At 41.2% G+C, this 19,198-nt stretch overlaps 1 protein-coding gene across 1 annotated transcript in view; it reads right to left on the bottom strand.

Moving 5' to 3' along the window:
* ADGRV1 (adhesion G protein-coupled receptor V1) overlaps positions 1-19,198 on the bottom strand; it is a 460,423-nt gene that overhangs the window by 371,185 nt on the left and 70,040 nt on the right. Inside the window, exons 22-28 of the mRNA XM_032764111.2 lie at positions 17,583-18,326; positions 14,063-14,436; positions 11,113-11,289; positions 6,359-6,539; positions 5,292-5,494; positions 3,713-3,842; positions 1,721-1,801 (exon numbers count right to left, since the gene is read on the bottom strand). Coding sequence (XP_032620002.2) covers positions 1,721-1,801; positions 3,713-3,842; positions 5,292-5,494; positions 6,359-6,539; positions 11,113-11,289; positions 14,063-14,436; positions 17,583-18,326 — 1,890 coding nt within the window. The remainder of the gene's footprint in view (positions 1-1,720; positions 1,802-3,712; positions 3,843-5,291; positions 5,495-6,358; positions 6,540-11,112; positions 11,290-14,062; positions 14,437-17,582; positions 18,327-19,198) is intronic.

Here is a 19,198-nt window from a genome sequence, read left to right as displayed (position 1 = left end):
ACTCTACTCCTTCCATTAACAAATTGAGATGACTGAAAATGCACTACAAAATTCAATGCAATTAACTCTGGATGTGCATTTGTTTAGTTGGGGTCTTATTTTTTCAATTATATTATAGAGGCAAAGAATGAGATTTTTCAGTCAATTAGGAGATTTAGACACAAAACTCTCAGTAAAATTAAAGGAATTATATCTAAATCACCTAGTCATCTTTGAAAGTCTTTTATGATATTTTTGCGTGCATACTCATAAAAATATTCTTGCTATTTCTTGGATGACAAATTTTACAAAGAAAGTATTCTAGTTCTAAAATTACTGGAGACTATTAGGACCCAGTTACAAAACTGTATGTATAACATCACACAGCAACCTTGCATGCACAGTTATGACCATTCTGCACAGAACTCATATCTAAACATGCAAATAGCCATTTTTACATCTAAGTGACTATATGAGTACACTAATGACCTAATGTGCATACCCAACTATGACAGCTGCATGTGCAAGTTAAACATGCAATTGTATATATAACGATGTTTGCATATTTAAAAAAATCATTCCTTTATCGGCTTGAATAGGAATGTTTTAAAAGTGCTGTTAAAAAAAATCAATATGGAATTGTTTCAATACTGCAAGGCTGGCCACCCATTCTGCTAGAATGCTTCAGTTAATGAGAAAGGACACACTCAGCCTGAGGTAGAAAGTGACAGAAAAGTATCAAAAAATGTAGTGTAACTGAGAGGCCAGAGTTCTGAAGCACAGTTGATGAAAACACACAGTGCAAGTAGTAAAGAGCGAAAGGGAAGGTGTTATCACAGAGTGATTTGGGACAGAAGGGGGAAGAAAAAGAACTACGATACTGTACAAAGCCAGTAGTTAGGTCATTGGAGAAACTGTTTCAGAAGCAAGGAAGGGAGCCCAATTAAGTACGTGTGTATATACACACACACACACACTTATTTGAATATATCTGTATTTGAGGAAATTCAAAACCAGAGATGAATAAAGTGGTTTGCACTTTTTGGCTTGGATAAGTTTAATATAGTTTGGATCTGTCTCTAAACTTTTTGGATCTGCAAAACAAGGTTGGAAGTCTCACACAAACAGGCTATTTTTGCTTCTAGGTAGGCTGGAAATTATCCAAGAACAGACTCTACTTGTTTACCGTATTTCTATACTTCTGCTTTTGGCCTGAACCAGGCAACACAGACAAGTATATATATGAAAAATAGCCGGGAAAAGCAGTCAAAACTTTTTCAATCTTCAAACAAACAGACATCATTTTTCAGGTTTGGCTTCATTTTGTGGTTCAAATTAATTCTATTTTGGAAAGTTTGAACACAAATTATGTCAGGCATGAGTCAAAATATCAAAGTAAGGTAATTTTTTAATTGTTTACAACTTAATGGATTTTCTGCATGTTTTCCTTGTAGAGCAAATGCAGCAATATTCAGCCAAACCAATTTTCCAAGTCAAATTTATAAAGAAACAAAACAAAACGGTTTACAAGGAACTTGGATACAACCTTAACTATACAGAAGCGCCTACTTCCTACAGAATAAATAATTATGCTGATTGTCATTGAAAGTCAGCTTATGTAAAAATGCATAGAGAGGGAGAGAGAGAGATAATTCAGTTATAACCAATCCAAATGAGTGAGGACTAGGGTGAGAAATTTCAGTAATCAATTAAGAAACAAAGGATAGACCATGATGCTTACCATGTTGATGGACAGCAGGAAGGAAGAACTCCAAGACCTCGTCACCACTACCACTGCCATCATTTCTAAAGAGTTCAGCAACTTCAAGAGGACACACAAAGACACACAATACACATATATACATTTATAACACAGAGAACACAGAAAGCACTTTAAACCTTTTTAGACAAAAAAGAAAAAATAGGAGAATAGTCCTGCAAAGCATCCAATTTGACTTTGAAAGCATACGTGTTCTCTGATCAAAGCCAGAAACAGTATACACGCACATTCATTTTATTTATTTAAAATTATCACACTGAAGGTAATTATGAGGAAATCAGTTTTGACAACTAGCCATTAGGGGTCTGATGATTGATAAGAAGAGCTACCGTGCAATGGTGCCCAGTATTTTAGGTGGTATAGCATGAAAATGAGGACATGACTGACTAGTTGCTACTGTTTCCTCAGAGAGCATGTTTATATTTGTTGTGCTGTTAACAAAGGGACAAAAGTGAGAGATTTTCCTCAGAAAGTTAAGGAAATGTCCAGGACATTCTTCAGAATTCATACAGTTTACTGGATGATAGTAACTTTGGGTGTACGCATTCAGAGATATTGGGGGAGGGGGGAACAAGGAGATGTGTAGTAGAAGGTGTCTGTCTCTTACAGCTTTAAACTAAGGTTAGCTGAAAATCTTCTGTCAAAATTGTTTTTCGATAAAAAAAGTTTGGTTATCAACTACACAAATTTTTTTTCATGGTGCATCATGGGAGATGAAGGTTCATACAGGGAGTTTTCTTCACAAAACAAAATGAGAGCATAAAGGTATCCGAACTACAACTCCCATAAAGCACTGCAGCAGCATTTCGAACAAACATTTTTGGGTTTTGACTGACATTTTTTATTTTTTTGTGAGAAGTCAGTATTTTCCATACCAGTGCCACAAGCACCATCTCCAGAAAGCAAAGATGTGTAAGAAATGGAGGTCTGTGGGTGGTCTGGGTGTGTCAGGTGGAGGAAGTACAGGAACTTGGAGCTGATTGGGCCAAGCACCTTCTAGCAGGGGCAGCTCCAGGCCCCAGCATGCCATGCGCGTGCTTGGGGCGGCATGCAGTGGGGGGCGCTCTGCTGGTCGCCGGTAGGGCGGAACGTGGCTCCGGTGGACCTCCCGCAGGCGTGCCTGCGGAGGGTCTGCTGGTCCCGCGGCTCCAATGGACGTCCTGCAGGCATGCCTGCGGGAGGTCCACCAAAGCCGCGGGACCAGCGGACCCTCCGCAGACATGCCTGCGGGAGGTCCACCAGAGCCACCTGCCGCCCTCCCGGCGACCGGCAGAGCGCCCCCGCGGCACGCTGCCCTGCTTGGGGTGGCAAAATGTCTAGAGCCGACCCTGCCTTCTAGTATAAGTTTCCCTGAGTTTCCCACAGATCCTTCAGCTTATCAAACAACATTCCATCAAGGGGCTACAGAAGCATAGCCCCTTAAGCCAACCATGTAGCCTTTTACTACTATAACCAATTTGAATGAACTATGGACCAAATTCATGTCTTGTGTAATTTCTTTAACTTCAATTAAGTGTCAGAAGGGATTAATCTGGCTCTGTTTGATTAATGTTAATTATTATTTTAAATATATTTTAACCTGTTGAACTGAGATAGATGATTTTTCAGGTACCTGTTAATACTTTATCATTCTAAGTCTCATTATCAAGCAAAAAAAGGCTATACTAAAAGAAAAAAAAAAGCACTTATTCAGGTGACCTGATTCTTGGCAATAATCCAGTTCCTTAACAGCATTCAACCAGTCCAAGTTTCTCTGAGGCATGGCTGTTTTCCGCAATTATTAATGAATTAACTGAATATTTTCTAAAAAAAAATTAAATCTAAGTCTCTCTTTTTGAAAAAATTTCCAACCATGGAAGATAAACCTTCTGAGAAGGATTTAAGTATTCTAAGCCCTCAGTGCCTAAAACAGGTTGTGCGTACGTAGGCAACAAGTTGATGTGTGAGTCTTACCTCCTCCCTCTGGGTTCAGTAGCTCAACCTGAAAAGCTTTTTCCAGTTCAGGGACAGGATTATCTGTGATGTTAACAGTAATATACTTGTATCTTTCTCCAGGCTGAAATTCCAAGGTGCCTGCAATACTCTGAAAAATAAAAGGTTCTTTAAGCTTTTATTCAAGTCTATTCATTCTATCAGTCTGAACTCACTGTGGCAAAAAAGACTTCCATTCTGCTACTGGAAAACTTTGCTATTTATACAACCAATTATTTTTTTTCCTTTCTGTCTGCATCTTAAAGTTGCACAAAATTCTCTTGCACCTTCATTACAAGAAAAAGCTAGGCTCAAATTCATAGTTGTGAGCACCTAAGTGCACTTCTGTGTGTGTTCAACTTAGTCAAGTCAATCCACACCTATTCACATAAATTGGATTTTCACAAAGGCACACTTACCTGTGTAAATGAAAGTTAGACAAAATGCAGTTTCAGCTGACTTGAAACTATCTGCAAATTTGTGTCAAGTACAACACATTTTCCAACCAAACCAAAAATTGAAATGTTTCAGAGGTGTCAAAATGAAAAGTTTTGTTTCAACACGATTCAATTTTTCATTTAAATTTTGAGAATTTTAACAAAAGCAAAGGAAGACTAGATTCACAAAACAGCTCAAGGAAGGGAAAGAGGTAACGGTACTGCCTTCCGTATAACTTTTAATTGACTGGTTAGAGCACACAGATGAGACGTGGAAAATCTGGGTGCAATTCCACCCTGCCCCTGTTGTGGGGAATGGATTTGAACTTAGGTTTCCCGCACTTCATGAGAGTGCCGTAGCCACTGGGCACTCGGATATTATTGTATGGGTCTCTCTCCATTTTATAAATAATTAAACAATCATTGGATCAGGGACTTGAACTTGCGTTTCCCACCTTCAGGTGAATACTCTAACTAACAGGCTATGGAAAGACAGCTGTAGTCTAAACGCAGAACAAACCTGTATGTGAGCATCAGTGTGTTTGTATTCCTCCACTAAGTATGTACAGGCATGCACACCCTCTTAGGCTTGCATCTCCAATTATTCACACCTTAAAGGGACACTCAATGATTATCAAATATAACCTTAAGCTGCTCCATTAGGGTAACTCAAACGTGTGTTAACCTCAAATTGTCACTTCTGGGGCAGCAGGAGCTGGGAGCATCCTGGAGGTAATTAACCTCTATACAACAGTAACCAACATCCACTATGGAGAAATACACTCCCCACTGATCCAAGACAAGGGAAGTCATAAAATTAGGGGGGTTTGGCAAAAGTTCTAGCAAAATCTAAGCGCCATATACAGAAACAAACTAATGACAACATGAACATGATGACGCCGGGATATTTGTTGTTTTTTGTACAAAACATGTTATAACTTCAATATTCACCTTTCTCATGGTATGATCAATGGGAGAACTGTAAAGCGATTTATTTAGTAAGACTCTCTGAACATATTAAAAAAAAAACACAGATGGAAAGAAAGCTCTAAAACCCAAGACACACAAGTCTAACTGAATTCGCAAATAAACATCAGTCATGTATTTCAGTCTGTTCCACATACCTGATAGTCTTCAGGACTGAATGCTGTCAGTGATACTGTTTTGTATTCCACCATAACTGTTCCAAGAAGGCCCTGTGCACGAACTACCAGTAACCTAATATGTCCAGTTTCCTCCTTAACAGTAATATGGGGCACCGTAGTTGCTGGGAGAATCATTTTATCACTGGGCCCAGGAAGCAACCCCATAGAGAACTGCAGCAAGCCTGAGAGATGCAAGAAACAACAATTTACATTTTTACCTGCACTAGGAAAAATCCTTCTGTAACGTAACGTATTTTACAATGTTTAACATTATTATGCAGGGTCTGAAATTAAACATCTGAATACAAACATGGGCACCAACCATCCCATTTTAAGCATCTCCCAGGACGTGCTGTGTATCTCATCTCCCATTGACATGGATAAGCAATATATGCAAGTGAATCTTGACAAAGTACCCGTGCCTCAATGGGAACAGAATGTACTCGGCTCCTCCCAGGAGGAGCACTGCATATTACAAGTTCAATGATTTGATTTGATTGACTTTCTTTTCCCCCCCTCAGAAACAGCTTGCTTGCTCAGGCATTCTCCTCAACAAAAAATCTGCTACACTGTTTTATTTATGTACTAGCAAAATAATGTGGACATTTCTGAGCAAGGCTTTTGTCATCAATCCACTTGCTTAATAGTCACTATTCTTTTGGGCACTACTAACTACAACTTTACAATTTTATATGTAAAAGAATCAGGCTAAATTCTCAGCTGTGCAGAAGTTCAGAGGGGGTGAGGCAAAAGTGACTAATCCATCTTCTTTGTGTCCAGCTCCAGGCTGGCAGGGAGCTGAACTGGCCTCGATGCTAGTCAAAATAGTTCAAGTGCTATTCTAATTTGGATCAGCTTCTAATGTTTCTATAGGGGCCCTTAAGACAGTGAGGTTCACTGGAGTACAGTGTGCTCTGGCCACATCCCCTTCTTTCCCAAAACATCCCCTATACTAGAGAAAGGGCTGATGTAGTTTTACTCATAAAAAAATCTATAGCAGCCAACAAAACTATTTGAAACAGAAATGCGATTTCCACCACTGTTACCATATGGATGGTCACTGGCTTTGATGCTGATATCTGTAGTTTCTTGCTCTGGATCTATGCTTGCTCCACTGGTTGGAGTTGAACCTAATTTTCCATCTCCAGAAACTGCAGACACTAATGTTACACGGAAATATTCATTAAGCTCAGGAATGTCATCATCAAGAACATGCAAGTTTAAGACCTATAAAAGGAAGAATCCACACAGAAATTAAACAAATATAATAACATAACATAAAAAGTGCAAAAGTGTAGCACGAAATTTTCAGTAACTGTTATTCAAACTGCACCGAATGCTTACATTTATTTAGTTTTATCTGCTATGCAGTTTTTTAAAAGATGTATGCAATATTTTTGATGTTTAGGTCAAATAACCTAATATTTTATAGTAAAACTATGAACTGCAAAAATAGAGACATTAATATCTCAGAAATAATACGGGGTACAATTTTTTGAAGTGCCCAACTGACTTAGTAGACCTAAATCCCATTTTTAAAAAATATTTTACATGCAGAGCAACAATAGTCAATCAGAATGGCTGTATACGATTTAATTGTTTAAAAATATCACTAGAGGCTGGTTTCTATCTACATATACTTATACGGTCTTAGTATTATGTGGTCCCAGCAGAAGAATATGAGTTTGTTGGTGTCCTGAATTTTAATTCTTTTGCACAAAATACTTAGATCAGCTGATATTATGTTTATGACCACAATATTAGAAGGGGGAAAATGCCAAATATAGTACTTTTAAGATGCTATAGCAGAGTATATTTCTGAATCCTTTAGTAGAAACCTGACTACTCTGTTTATAAAAATATACTTTATAAGGGGCAAAACCTATGCCACCAGAGAAGGGGGAAGTTATATAACATGAGGTTTTGTAATTATATTTTTAAAACTAATTATTGTAAAAGTGACACATTGGGAGCAAAAAAAATTTAATATTCAAATGTTTTACAATTTTCTTACATTTCCTTTTTATAACAGATTAAACATAAACAAAGTAAATAGCTCTTTATTCTGATATTTAAAAATAACTGTAATTTAGTTTGTGCACAATGAACTTAAGCGCTTGATAGATTCCAAAATCTCAAAGAAGCTCTGATACTCATTAGACATAGTGATTAATGGAATAGGATCTCTATATAGTACAGTGTATGATAAACACTAAACAATGAATGAAACGGAATGGACAAGGATCTGAGGAGTGCCATAATGCTTTCAGATATTACAGGCTTTGGGCCAACTTCTATGCTTGGTTACGTAAACTGTTTGGTTAGGACCTGAAGCAAAACTCCAATAATAACTGCACTGCACTTTTAAGCAGGGGAGAATTTGTCTGGCTGGCCGTATGAAGGGAACAGTGCTTTATGGCTGGGGAGGGGTGGGGAGAGGAAAACTGGTAGGGTGACCAGATGTCCTGTTTTTAAAAGGACAGCCCCGTATTTATGACCTCCTGCAGGTGTCCCGACTTTTTCTTAAAAACTGGCAAATTGTCCCATGTTTTCTGTCTCTCCCCGCCTTTCAGTACTGGTGGATCCTGCTGATGGCTGGATCCTTGCTCACCAGCAGCCCTCCCACCAGGGGGTGCGTAGGATCCAGTGGCCAATAATGGAGGTGGGTTTGTAAAGCTGGTATCGGGATGAAGATGCAGCACGCGGGGACAGACGCTCCCCCTACTGATCTGTTAGTGCAGCCCCTACTGCACGTGGATCTCAGTCAGCAGGACCCTAGACTCTGACCCATTTCTGGCCGGCACTGACTGTGCACTGCGGTGGCTGGTGAGTGCAGGCAGGCGCCAGGCAGCAGCTGATTATATGTTGCCTCTGCTGCCCACCCATCATCTTGCTGTCCTCTTCCTGCTTTGCCTCTTCATCTCCCTCAATTCCCGCTGCTCCTCCATATCCCCACCGGCACGGCGTGTCCCGCTCCCAGCGCTGTGCAGAGAACCAGCTCCTGGTCGGAGCACTTAGTTCACCAACAACCTGGCCAACAGGCTCCTTCCTTCCCCCAAATATCAGAGGGGTAGCCGTGTTAGTCTGGATCTGTAAAAGCAGCAAAGAATCCTGTGACACCTTATAGACTAACAGATGTTTTGGAGCATGAGCTTTCGTGGGTGAATACCCACTTCGTCAGATGCATGTATTCACCCACGAAAGTTCATGCTCCAAAACGTCTGTTAGTCTATAAGGTGCCACAGGATTCTTTGCTGCTTCCTTCCCCCACTGTCTCTGGCTGGACCAGCACCCTGGGAAAGCCCAAAAGCCTCTGGCCCAGGGCGCTGGCCAGAAGGAGCAGAGCCCTGAATGTGCCAAAGCCCCGCACAGCGCTAATAAGGGGAAACCTCTCTGCCCCTCAGCTAAGCTCTGGAGTTGGGGGGAAAACGATTTCCAGCCTTTTCACACCCTGAACCTGCAGGATCCAGAGCAGCCCCAGGGCAGGGACATAGTACCCTCTTCAGCTGCCCCCCGCCCCGCAGCCCTGCCCCAGGAAGCAGGGGGCTGCTCCGTTCCCTAGGCACTCTGCCCTGCTGAGCCATCTTTTCAGCTGCTGAAGCCCTGCAGTCCTGGTGCACAAGGCATCCTTAGGGATTAACCCTTTCCTACCCATGTTGTAGCCAAGGATATGAGGTGGCTGGATTATGTCAGTGGCCAGCAGCAGCCTCGAGGCGTTAGGTACCTTTCGACATTGTGCAGGCAGAAAGGGAAGAAGATGCGAGAAGGGGAAGAAGGTGCGAGAAGAGAAGATACGAGCTCTCTAAAGACATGGGCCAGGTCATCCCTTCCCCCAACTTATCCTCCCCTACAACTGAAAGCAGCTCCCATCCCTTTCCTCCTACACAGTGCCGAAAGGCTGCTGCTGGCCACATGCTGGTGTGAACCCTGGCAGAAATACTGAGAGGGAAACATGTGACCCTGCATACCTCCTCCTCTCCCCACACATGTTGCCTTGGGAAGACATGACGCCAGGTACTAAGAGTGGCAGGAACCCAGCCAGGCATGGAGGGAGGAGAGTGCCGGGCAGGGAGGGTCAGGTCGATCACCCGCACTGTGTAAGAGAGGTGTACAGTAGAGTGTGTGTGTCACCCCTCCCTGTGTGAAGCCTAAAGATAAGAAGGTAAATAAAAAGAATCCAACTACACAGTATTTCTTTTTAACAGAGGTTCAGTCACCTTGATGTTAATTTGAACGTTTGTACTGAATAGTTCTGACTGATTGCCGTTGAACTCGCTTGAATACAAGTAAATTTACTAGGTGTCCCGGTATTCAGCATAGTGAAATATGGTCACCCTATGCAAAACGGGACAAGGGACTAGCCTGGCAATGCTGACTCATCCCCCTGGGAACCAGACTGGCGGCAGGGTTTAGAAGTGGCAGCCTTGGGCATGAAGCCCCCTCTCACTTAGAGCAGGCTGAGGCAGTACTCACCCTCTTTCCACTTTAGGTGGTGAAATACCAGGTTTGGTCAGGAGCTGCTGTGGGCATAGTGTTAGCCTCCCCTTGTTTAGGGGAGCTGGGAAGGAATTTTTCCCTTACCACCAGACTGGGCTATGTGGAGTTGGGGTTTCTATGCCTTCCCCACAGCAGGTTAGGAAGGGCTCTGTTCATGCATGGCATGAAGGCAGTAGGCTATATGTCGCAAATCATTATATATATGTGGGGCGGATGTCCAGTGCAGGTACTCCATAGGGAAGGTATACAGTGATCAGATAAATGGCTCGGAAAAGGACTTAAAAACGAAATGTTAATTAAAGGAATGGAATAGAGGGAGATTCCTATGATTGGTATGACACAGAGTCAACCCCTCTTCCCCCTACAGTCCACCTTAACCCTCCTACAAGGTGGGGCTGGATGGTAAGGTCCCAAGAATGGATTGGCTTGGGGGGACCTTAATAGAAAAAGATGGGCAGCTGGCAGAAGCCCCGTGGGTAATCATGGAATGAATATGGGGTTACCTGCACTATACAAGTCTATCTGCCAGCTAGTTCCAGACATCTAATAACAATGTTGCGGCCTGATTAAAACCATATCAAATATCTCCTGTCCTTTCGGTATAGCCAGACAAAAAAGAGTCACTGAGACTCTCCATTGGCTTCAATGGGTATGGCTCAGTCCCTTACACAGACTTCAATGGAGCTGCATGGGTGAAGTTGACAGCAAAATTTCCAACAATGTTTATCATTGTATTTACCAGCATTCAAGCAACACAAGAAAAAAAAAATATAAACGTTCTAAAACATCCCCAAAGGCCATACCCTATCTTAGCCTTCACCTGTCACAAATGTATGTATGATTTCCTACAACACAATCCACAATTAAACTCACAGTAAAAGAACTGAGCAATAGGAGACACAAAACTCTTGATCTGAGAAATTATGCAAAGATTTGACTGCTACTAATTTTTTTAAATAAATTGATCTTTGATTGCTTTTTATATAGAGATAAGTTTGAGTCAGACTTGAATCCAAACTTTCTCCAAGTTCAATGGTGTTTAGAACCAATGTCCACCTATACTTTAATTTTTGTAAACATATATATATTATATATTTATAAATACGTATACAGAAATATACATACACTTTCATACATCTATCACTGCTTTTAGTTATAAGGAGTAACAGATTCAATAAAGTTCCATAACTGTTGTCTGAAGGAAACATTTCCAAGTATGAAAATCAGTAAAGTACACTGGAAAGGTATTTTCCAGGAGGCTTGCACAGAACCAGATGATTAACTTTAATAAGATCAGGTTTACCTCTGATCGCTGCCAAGGAAGGAATGTGATAGTTCCACTGGTATTTGCAAAATCGGCAACAGAGTAATTAATGCTGGTGGAATCGATCTGAGAGATAACGTAAAATATATACACATAGTCCAGGGCTCCCCGTGTACGTTCCACAACACACGATATAGTGGAACCTTCATCAGATGTCTGTAAGCAAATAAGAAGATTGACAACAATGTACAAGTTTCAAGTGAATCAGTACAATAGAAATGATCCTTTAAAAATTATCAGGCCTTCAGGAAAATTGTTCCAATGTTACTGCAATTCAAGATCTTTCTTGAAATTTAGGAAAAAATTACTACTTTACATTCCTGAACAATGATTTTAGTTTCCTTTAGCAATTCAATCTTTAAAATACATCAGGCTTTCTCCATTCTCAACATTACTTAAACTAAACAGTGAACATTTTTCTTACTTTCAGTTTTCAATCATCGTACAGAAAAAACTGTGAAAAAAATCAAGCAGTCTGTACACAGTATTCTTTGTATGAAGAAAATACGAAAGAATTTCAGAGAATATTTATTGGTACTGTCTGTACATCTCATAGAATTATGATAGAGAATAATTTAATCAGACAACCATATCTTTGAAAAGACAAATAGCAATGTATTCTATATGCAGTATGACAGCTTCCAGTGTATACTGAGCATGACTTAGTTCACTAGTAGACAGATATGTATAGAAAGCACGCTAAAACAATGTTGTGTATCTGCCATATAATCATTAGCTATTGCTTCACTGCTGAAATAGATGTAAGATGAGTACTGGACAATTAACTTTTCCTATTAATTTTTAATTTTGCTTCATGCTTGGGTGATGATCGGTGGTATGAGACTATATCAAAGGCACTTGGACCTGAAGGAATGTATTATCACAGCATATGGCAGGCACTTAAAAAACAAGCCGTCCAAATTGAAAACTGCTTTCATTCAAACCAAGAAGACTGAAGTCTTTATGATGTGTTTGGAGGACAAACAGGGATGATGTAACAAAAAAGGTCATAGAAGATTCCAAACACAAAGCCATTACGATTTTATTTCATTGTAGCAGCCGTGTTAGTCTGTATCTGCAAAAAGAACAGGAGTACTTGTGGCACCTTAGAGACTAACAAATTTAATTCAGCATGAGCTTTCGTGAGCTACAGCTCACTTCTTTGGATGCATAGAATGGAACACACAGACAGGAGACAGGCTTACACAGAGACTGGGAATGGCTGGGTCATTACACTAACTGAATCTATTTCCCTATGTTAAGTTCTCCTCACACCTTCTATGGGTCATCTTAATTATCACTTCAAAAGTTTTTTTCCTCCTGCTGATGATAGCTCATCTCAATTGATTAGACTCTTCCTGTTGGTATGCATACTTCCACCTTTTCATCTTCTCTGTATGTATACATATCTCCTGTCTGTGTGTTCCATTCCATGCATCCAAAGAAGTGAGCTGTAGCTCACGAAAGCTCATGCTGAAATAAATTTGTTAGTCTCTAAGGTGCCACAAGTACTCCTGTTCTTATTATGATTTTAGTTTCCCATTTATTTGTGCTTTACAAACCACTGAAAACAGAGAGATTTTATTTGAAATGGTGAAAGCACTAATGCTTAAAATAGTAGAACAAAGTGGATGTTCATAAGGATAGTTATATTTTTTAATGCTTGGCAAAGCTTTCCTATTTAATTACTGGTTAATATTCCACATTATCAACAGAGTAAGTTCTTCCCTTCTTTGAGGATTTAGCAATGTTGTACAGACTTAATATTTCAGTTGTTTCGTAGATTCTTTGAAGCTAGGCTTGGGGAAGAGAACAAAAGGCCTGATTCAATGGGACTACTGGGAATATGGTACTTTTCAAAGCAAGTAATGATATCACAGTTTGGACCACCAATGTTTAGAAATCTAGGATAATACATCTATGGTTTGATGTAGTTGGTTCATTGTCCTCAAATGGGAACATGCTTTTAGAAAATAATGAAGACCTTGTCAGTAAGCTGGGGGTAAAAAAGATGTAAAGCAAATATTTACAAAAGGTTCAAGACCAAAGAGACAAATGAAAACCACATTTCCATCTGAAAACGTTGTACTTACTATTGTGGCATGTAACCCCTAAACTAGTCAAACTGAAAGAAATTGCAGAAATTGAACTTGGTCAATTACAGTTCTGTAGAAACTCAGTTCTGCTTCCTGCCTCATGTTCTAGAAAGATAACATCACTCTCCTAAGCAATCCTTGGAGAGCTCATGCTCTTCTCCAGGCCATGCTGGAGGATGTTTACTTGTAATAAGAGAAGGAACATAGATACATGCATAGAAAGGGAAGAGAAAGGAGGAAAGGGCCAAAATTTTGAGACCCCCGGAAAAAAAGTCATGAGATTGGATTACAAATTATAAGATTTTTTTAAAAAAATAATACATTTTACTTCACTCCAGGAGCTGGGTTTTTAAGAAAAATACTGCATATTATGACACTGCAATTAAACTGCAAGAGTTGGCAACATTGTCTAGCATACTGGATTTCACGTAGAGAAATAAGTAAAGGATTACAATATTCACGACCCAAGAAAGAAGGAGGTAGAGGGGGGAAGTTTACCACAAATTTAATCTCAGATATTAGACATGAGTGAGGAATGAGTTATTTTCAGAATTAGTCTGCTAAATAGGGCCTGATTTATTTTCTAAACAAAAATATTTTATGGGTTTTTAAAAACAGTTACTAAAAAATTCACAGGTGTCAATTTCATTCTCCAGTATGAAAGAATATGGTGCTATATTAGATAACAAATCTGTTGTCCGCAAGATTTTAAACCCAAGTGATTTTGCTTCCCATGCACTGAAAGCAATAGAGTGAAAACTTGGCTCCACTGAAGCCACTTGACTTCACTGGGCCCAGAATTTCACCCACTGTCTTTTTGATAGTCATCTTACCTCAGGAATACATGCTCCTGTGAAGCCAAACAGCCCATTTGCATTGTCACTTTTTTGTACTCTTAATCTTGCTATGGTGTTTTCTTCTGGAATTCGAGCTCCTCCATGCACAGAGACAAGCTTTAGTATGAATAACTCCTCTCCTTCCTCCTCCTCATCATCTCTTGCGGACACAATGAATGACTTCTTAGTTTCTCCCTGTCGGTACTCTAAATATCCAGAGATGGGGTGCACATCAGTTCTTGCTGGGGTGGCATGAAGTTCATAGATCTCTGTTCTTGTCAATTTACGTTCATAAAGCCTCACATCCTGCATCAATCCTGTATACCTGCTGCTGCCATTCATCCCTGCACCAACTCTTACTATTCCTGGACCTGGAAGAGAAATGAACATTTATACTACTTTCATACTTTTGCCCCGAAATAATAAAACTGTGTAAATGAAAAGCTGTCATGGTGGTTTCTTTTGGCTTATTAGCTCTTATAATCTCATTAATAATGTAACTGTCATACCCTGGCTGAGCTTCCACGTGTAAAACAAGCTTATGTTGAACAGTATGGATACCATCTTAATATATTTTCCCCAAAATACATCTAAGGACCATGTATCTATTGGGTTCCTGGGAAGTGGGCGGGCAAAGCCCGCCCACTGCTAAAGGATCAACCCCCAGCCTAAGGGGAGGACCCACAGGACCACAGGATCCCACTGATTACAGGGGACAACTAATAAAAGAACAGGGACGGGAGTGTGGTCAGAGGGTCATAAGAAGGGAGCCTGACGGGGACACCAAGCAGAGAACCCCGGACAGCACCCACTGCTCTTCGAAGCCATCAAGGGAGCCAGTGGACGCCGCCCAGAGGAACTCTGCCCAGATACGTGAACGGACCATGGACCGGAAACAACTAAGGACCATGTAGCAGGGTGGTCCTCTGCTCCTGCCCTGAAGGGATTAAAACAGGCCAGGAGAGGGCTGTGACTGGGGCAAGAAGCCTGGGCTGATTAGGGAAAGTAGGCTCAGCTGGAGCCATGCCCCAACCAGGCCCAGCTGGCCTCTATAAGAGGCTGTGAGCCAGAAGCCCAAGCAGTCTCCTTCTGCCTTTAGAGGGAGAAGAGCCTGGCTGCTTAGAAGCTAAAGCCTGGCTGCACAGAAGCTAGAACCAAGGTACCTGAGTGAAGCAGGGCTGGGGAAAGGCAGAGGAGCTGGGGAGCTCCTGCCTGGAAAACCCCAGGCTACGACCTAGCATTGGGCTAATAGGTACTGGGGGTTGCAGAGGGCAGCCCAGGGTAGGCCAAGGCAGCAGGTCCAAACCCAACCTTGCCAGTGATGAGTAGGCTGATAGTGCAGTCTGCCCCAGGATGAAGGGGCTAGACAATGACTGGCAGTAGCCATATACTGAGGTGAGGTGGGGATAGTGGGTGGGGGTTCCCTGGGGAAGGGAGACCCTGAGACTAAGGGGTTACTGCTAGGGGTCCTGGGAGGGACATGGGGGCCAAGAGGCAGCGGATCACCGGCCTGCAGAGGGTGCTCTGGAGCTGGATTCGAGCTAATTCCCAGAAGTCACCAGCAGGAGGCGCTGCAGGGGTGAGTCCACTCATCGACAGACCACAAAATGTTTAGAAGATGTGCCAAGTCAGCTAAAGATAAGTAAGTTAAGTCACGAGTTCTACTACTATGAAACTAGAGAATAGATAATAATGTTGAATGCAAGAGGAGAAGACAGAGCTGGATCAAACTCTTGAGGAACCACAGAATGGTACAAAGGCCGACATTACAAGCAATTGTACAGATCACCCCAAATATCTAAGAGCTCCTCCAAAGGCTTGGCTCACATTAGAGCATTCAATCATTTGTAATTCAAATGACTGATCTACATCAACTGAAGTGCAAATGTTAAGCATGTCTATGATAGCCACCCAGAATCAGTGTAAAGTTTGTCCTTGCATTCACACTAGGACTGCCTTAAACCAACAGAGATGCAACGGCTCTCATATGACAACTATCAAAGATTATATTAATGTGGCAGGGGAAAGTGAGTATAATATCCCCATGAACTGCCCTTCCATTAAGGTGATCATATTTCCCAAAGGGAAACCGGACACTGCATGGGACTAGCGCAAGCCCTCCCCATCACCCTGCGTGGGGCTGGTCCAAGCCATTCACCCAAGCCCGCCCCGTGCACCAACCAGTCGCCTGAGCTGGCCTCTACCACTGCATGGGGCTGGCATCACTCACCTAAGGCCCACTCCTTGCACGGGGCTGGCATTGAAACCCTGTGTGCCCAAGCCCTGTGTAAGCCCTACCCCCACACACACATGGCGTTGGCATTGTTGATCACCCCCCACACACGTTCCTCTGCACCCCATTTTTTTGACAAAAGTGGGCATTTGTCCCGTTTCTTCTTGCCAACTTGATCAGCTGGCAAGAGCAAATGGGACAAATGCCCACGTCTGCCAAAAAGGTTGAGACAGTTGGGACGGGGCTTAAAAAGGGACTGTCCTGGCCAAAATGGGACGTATGGTCATCCTACCTCCCAGTCACACACCTGGCTACTGCTCACCAGCCAGTGAACCATCCGTGACTAACTAACAGATAGTCTCTCTCTAACAAGTCACAGTCAGCGATGCAGAGATGGATCGCCAGCTGGAGCTGCAGAGGAGAAGCAGAGCTGTTTTTCACAGCTCCTCAGGAACAACCTCTCCCCCTTCTTTTGCCATGTCCAGGCCTCTCCCCTACAGACAGGGAGAAAGAAGACAACAGCCTCTTCTGCTATGATAGTGATATCATAAAAATCTTCCTATCGTAAGACTTTTCCTCATTTTTTCCCTTTTCTAAAGAGGAAAAATAATTTCTTTTCTAGTTGTTTGTAGTAGTGGTGTCATTCATGCTGTTTTAAAGATGCATTTCTATTGCAGTTCTTTTCATTTTCTCAGTTATTTATTTCTAAATTTGATTCTCTCTGAAACCCTTTCCAGCACCTTCTGTGCATCTTAAACATTTCACAAAGGCGAAATATATCAGACACATCCAGAAAATATGTTTCTTCTGTGTGCCTGACACATACCTGGAACACCCTAACGCCTCACAATACGATATGCACATGCTTATGTGTTCTTGTGAGTGTTTGCAGGAGTAGAGCCTATATATCTTAGCAGAATTTTTAAAATATTATGCATACACATGTTCAAGTAAATCTAAATCCTGAAAAAACAATTATTCTATTAAATCCATGAGGTGTTTCAGGCAAGTTAATAGACATGATAAAATTCTATTTTCAAAATGTTGCAGTTTCAGCTGAATAACTTTATTTGACTTTAAAGAAAGTTGTACTACTATAACTCCATGAAATCTATTTTCTGAATATCTATCAAGAAGTTTTCTTCTAGTTAAAAAAGAAAAAACTTTCACATATAGTAGCTTTATTTCAATATTATGAATATACTTTTCAATGGGACTGGACTTGCTGCTTAGTGCAGAATTTTACTTTTATAGAAAAAGAAAAAATGAAGATTGTTTTCTCACCATCAGCAATTGCTGCTCCTTTGAGGCTCTTCATTCTTCCAGGCACTGGATTTCCATCAATGTAAAACTCAATTATGCCATCCTCCAGAGTAATCAGAAGATGAAGCCAAGTATTTTCTTTCACATATTTCATGATAGTTGTCTTGACCACATATGTAATACTGGACACCAGTGTTGTGTAATGAAGCATGACAGAAACATGGGATTCATTTGTTTGGATTTTCACACCATAATACATGGTCCCATTGTAATTGTCCTTTGCTACTATAAACCCATCACTATTGAGGTTAGGAATCACCCAAGCTGAAAATGTAAAGTTGAAAAGCATGTTATCCCAACTGAAGTGGAAGTCAGGGTCAACAGTTCCAAATGCATCCTCTTTTCCACTGAAGTACAAAGCATCTGTTCCGCTGTGATGACGCCTCCTGTGAGGTTGAGACTGTACAGAATCTGAGAATGATCCAAGCAATAAGAAATCTATCATTGGTGGTAGTCCTGCTCGGAACACACTGGATAATATTTCCCAGCCTACCCGGACATCTCCAAAGGTACCCTGTTGCCTCCAAATTGTAAAGTTTGTAATGTAGGAGATATCATCTTCAGAGAGAACATCTTCTACTATCTCCCGGTCCTGGCTCTCTGGGTCTATGACAAAGACTCCAAAAGGGTCATCATTGAATGGGATCATCACAATTACAGCAAGATTGGTTTCAGCTAACTGGCCACCAGGGCCTGGAGACCCACCTGTGTGATGAAAATTAAAACAAAAGTTAATAGGATTCCTTAAGAACCCACCTCAGATACCACTGTCTGATATAAGATCTATTCATGCAACCAAAAATGCTTTTAATAATAAAATACTTTTTTAAAGGAACTAAAATTGTGCGACAAAGCAAGTGTTCAAAATGTTCTACCATGAATCAAATGTCACTTCAACATTATTAATTAAAAACTTGCATGAATGATTTCTGTTTAAAAGTGTGTTGTGATGCACGTGTTATCCATTGTCAGGTATAAAGTATGCAGAGAGTGTGACTTTCTTCTGAGACTTGATTCACCCCATTTCTGTTGAATTAGCCATAGAGATGGCCTACATTTGAGTCATCTGGTAGAGATACTGGGCCAAATTTATTTTCTTCATTAATATTGAAGTTACTACACAAACATACTACTGTAAATGAGAACAGAACTTGGGCCACTGCCTCTGGATTGCAAAGAGCTATTCACAGCAAGTCCAGTCCATAGTTGGATCCATAGATCTATAGTGAAAGGTCTATGGATTTCTCACACTAATAATTTGCTGAGCTGCATGAAATACTGAGTCATTAGGAGCTGACTGGGGTAGTCATTTCATTTCTTTCTGGGCATGAAAGTCCCTAGCAAGTAGAGGAGTCTTTGACCATGGTCCTGGAATCTATAAAAAAGCAGCAGATGGATCTCATGGTAATTAAAGTAGCCACACTCATCCACATTTATACTTCTCTGCAGGGACAAGACACATTATGGCAGGATTATGTAGCCACTAGCACCAATAGCATTCAGCTGCCCAAACAGGACCGGCGCTAGGGTTTCTGGCACCCTAGGCACCGGGACATTTCGCCACCCCGCGCGCGGGT

Source organism: Chelonoidis abingdonii, chromosome 6 (assembly GCF_003597395.2).
Source record: "Chelonoidis abingdonii isolate Lonesome George chromosome 6, CheloAbing_2.0, whole genome shotgun sequence".
Lineage (NCBI taxonomy): Eukaryota > Metazoa > Chordata > Testudines > Testudinidae > Chelonoidis > Chelonoidis abingdonii.
This window is presented reverse-complemented; position numbering and strand designations above follow the sequence as displayed.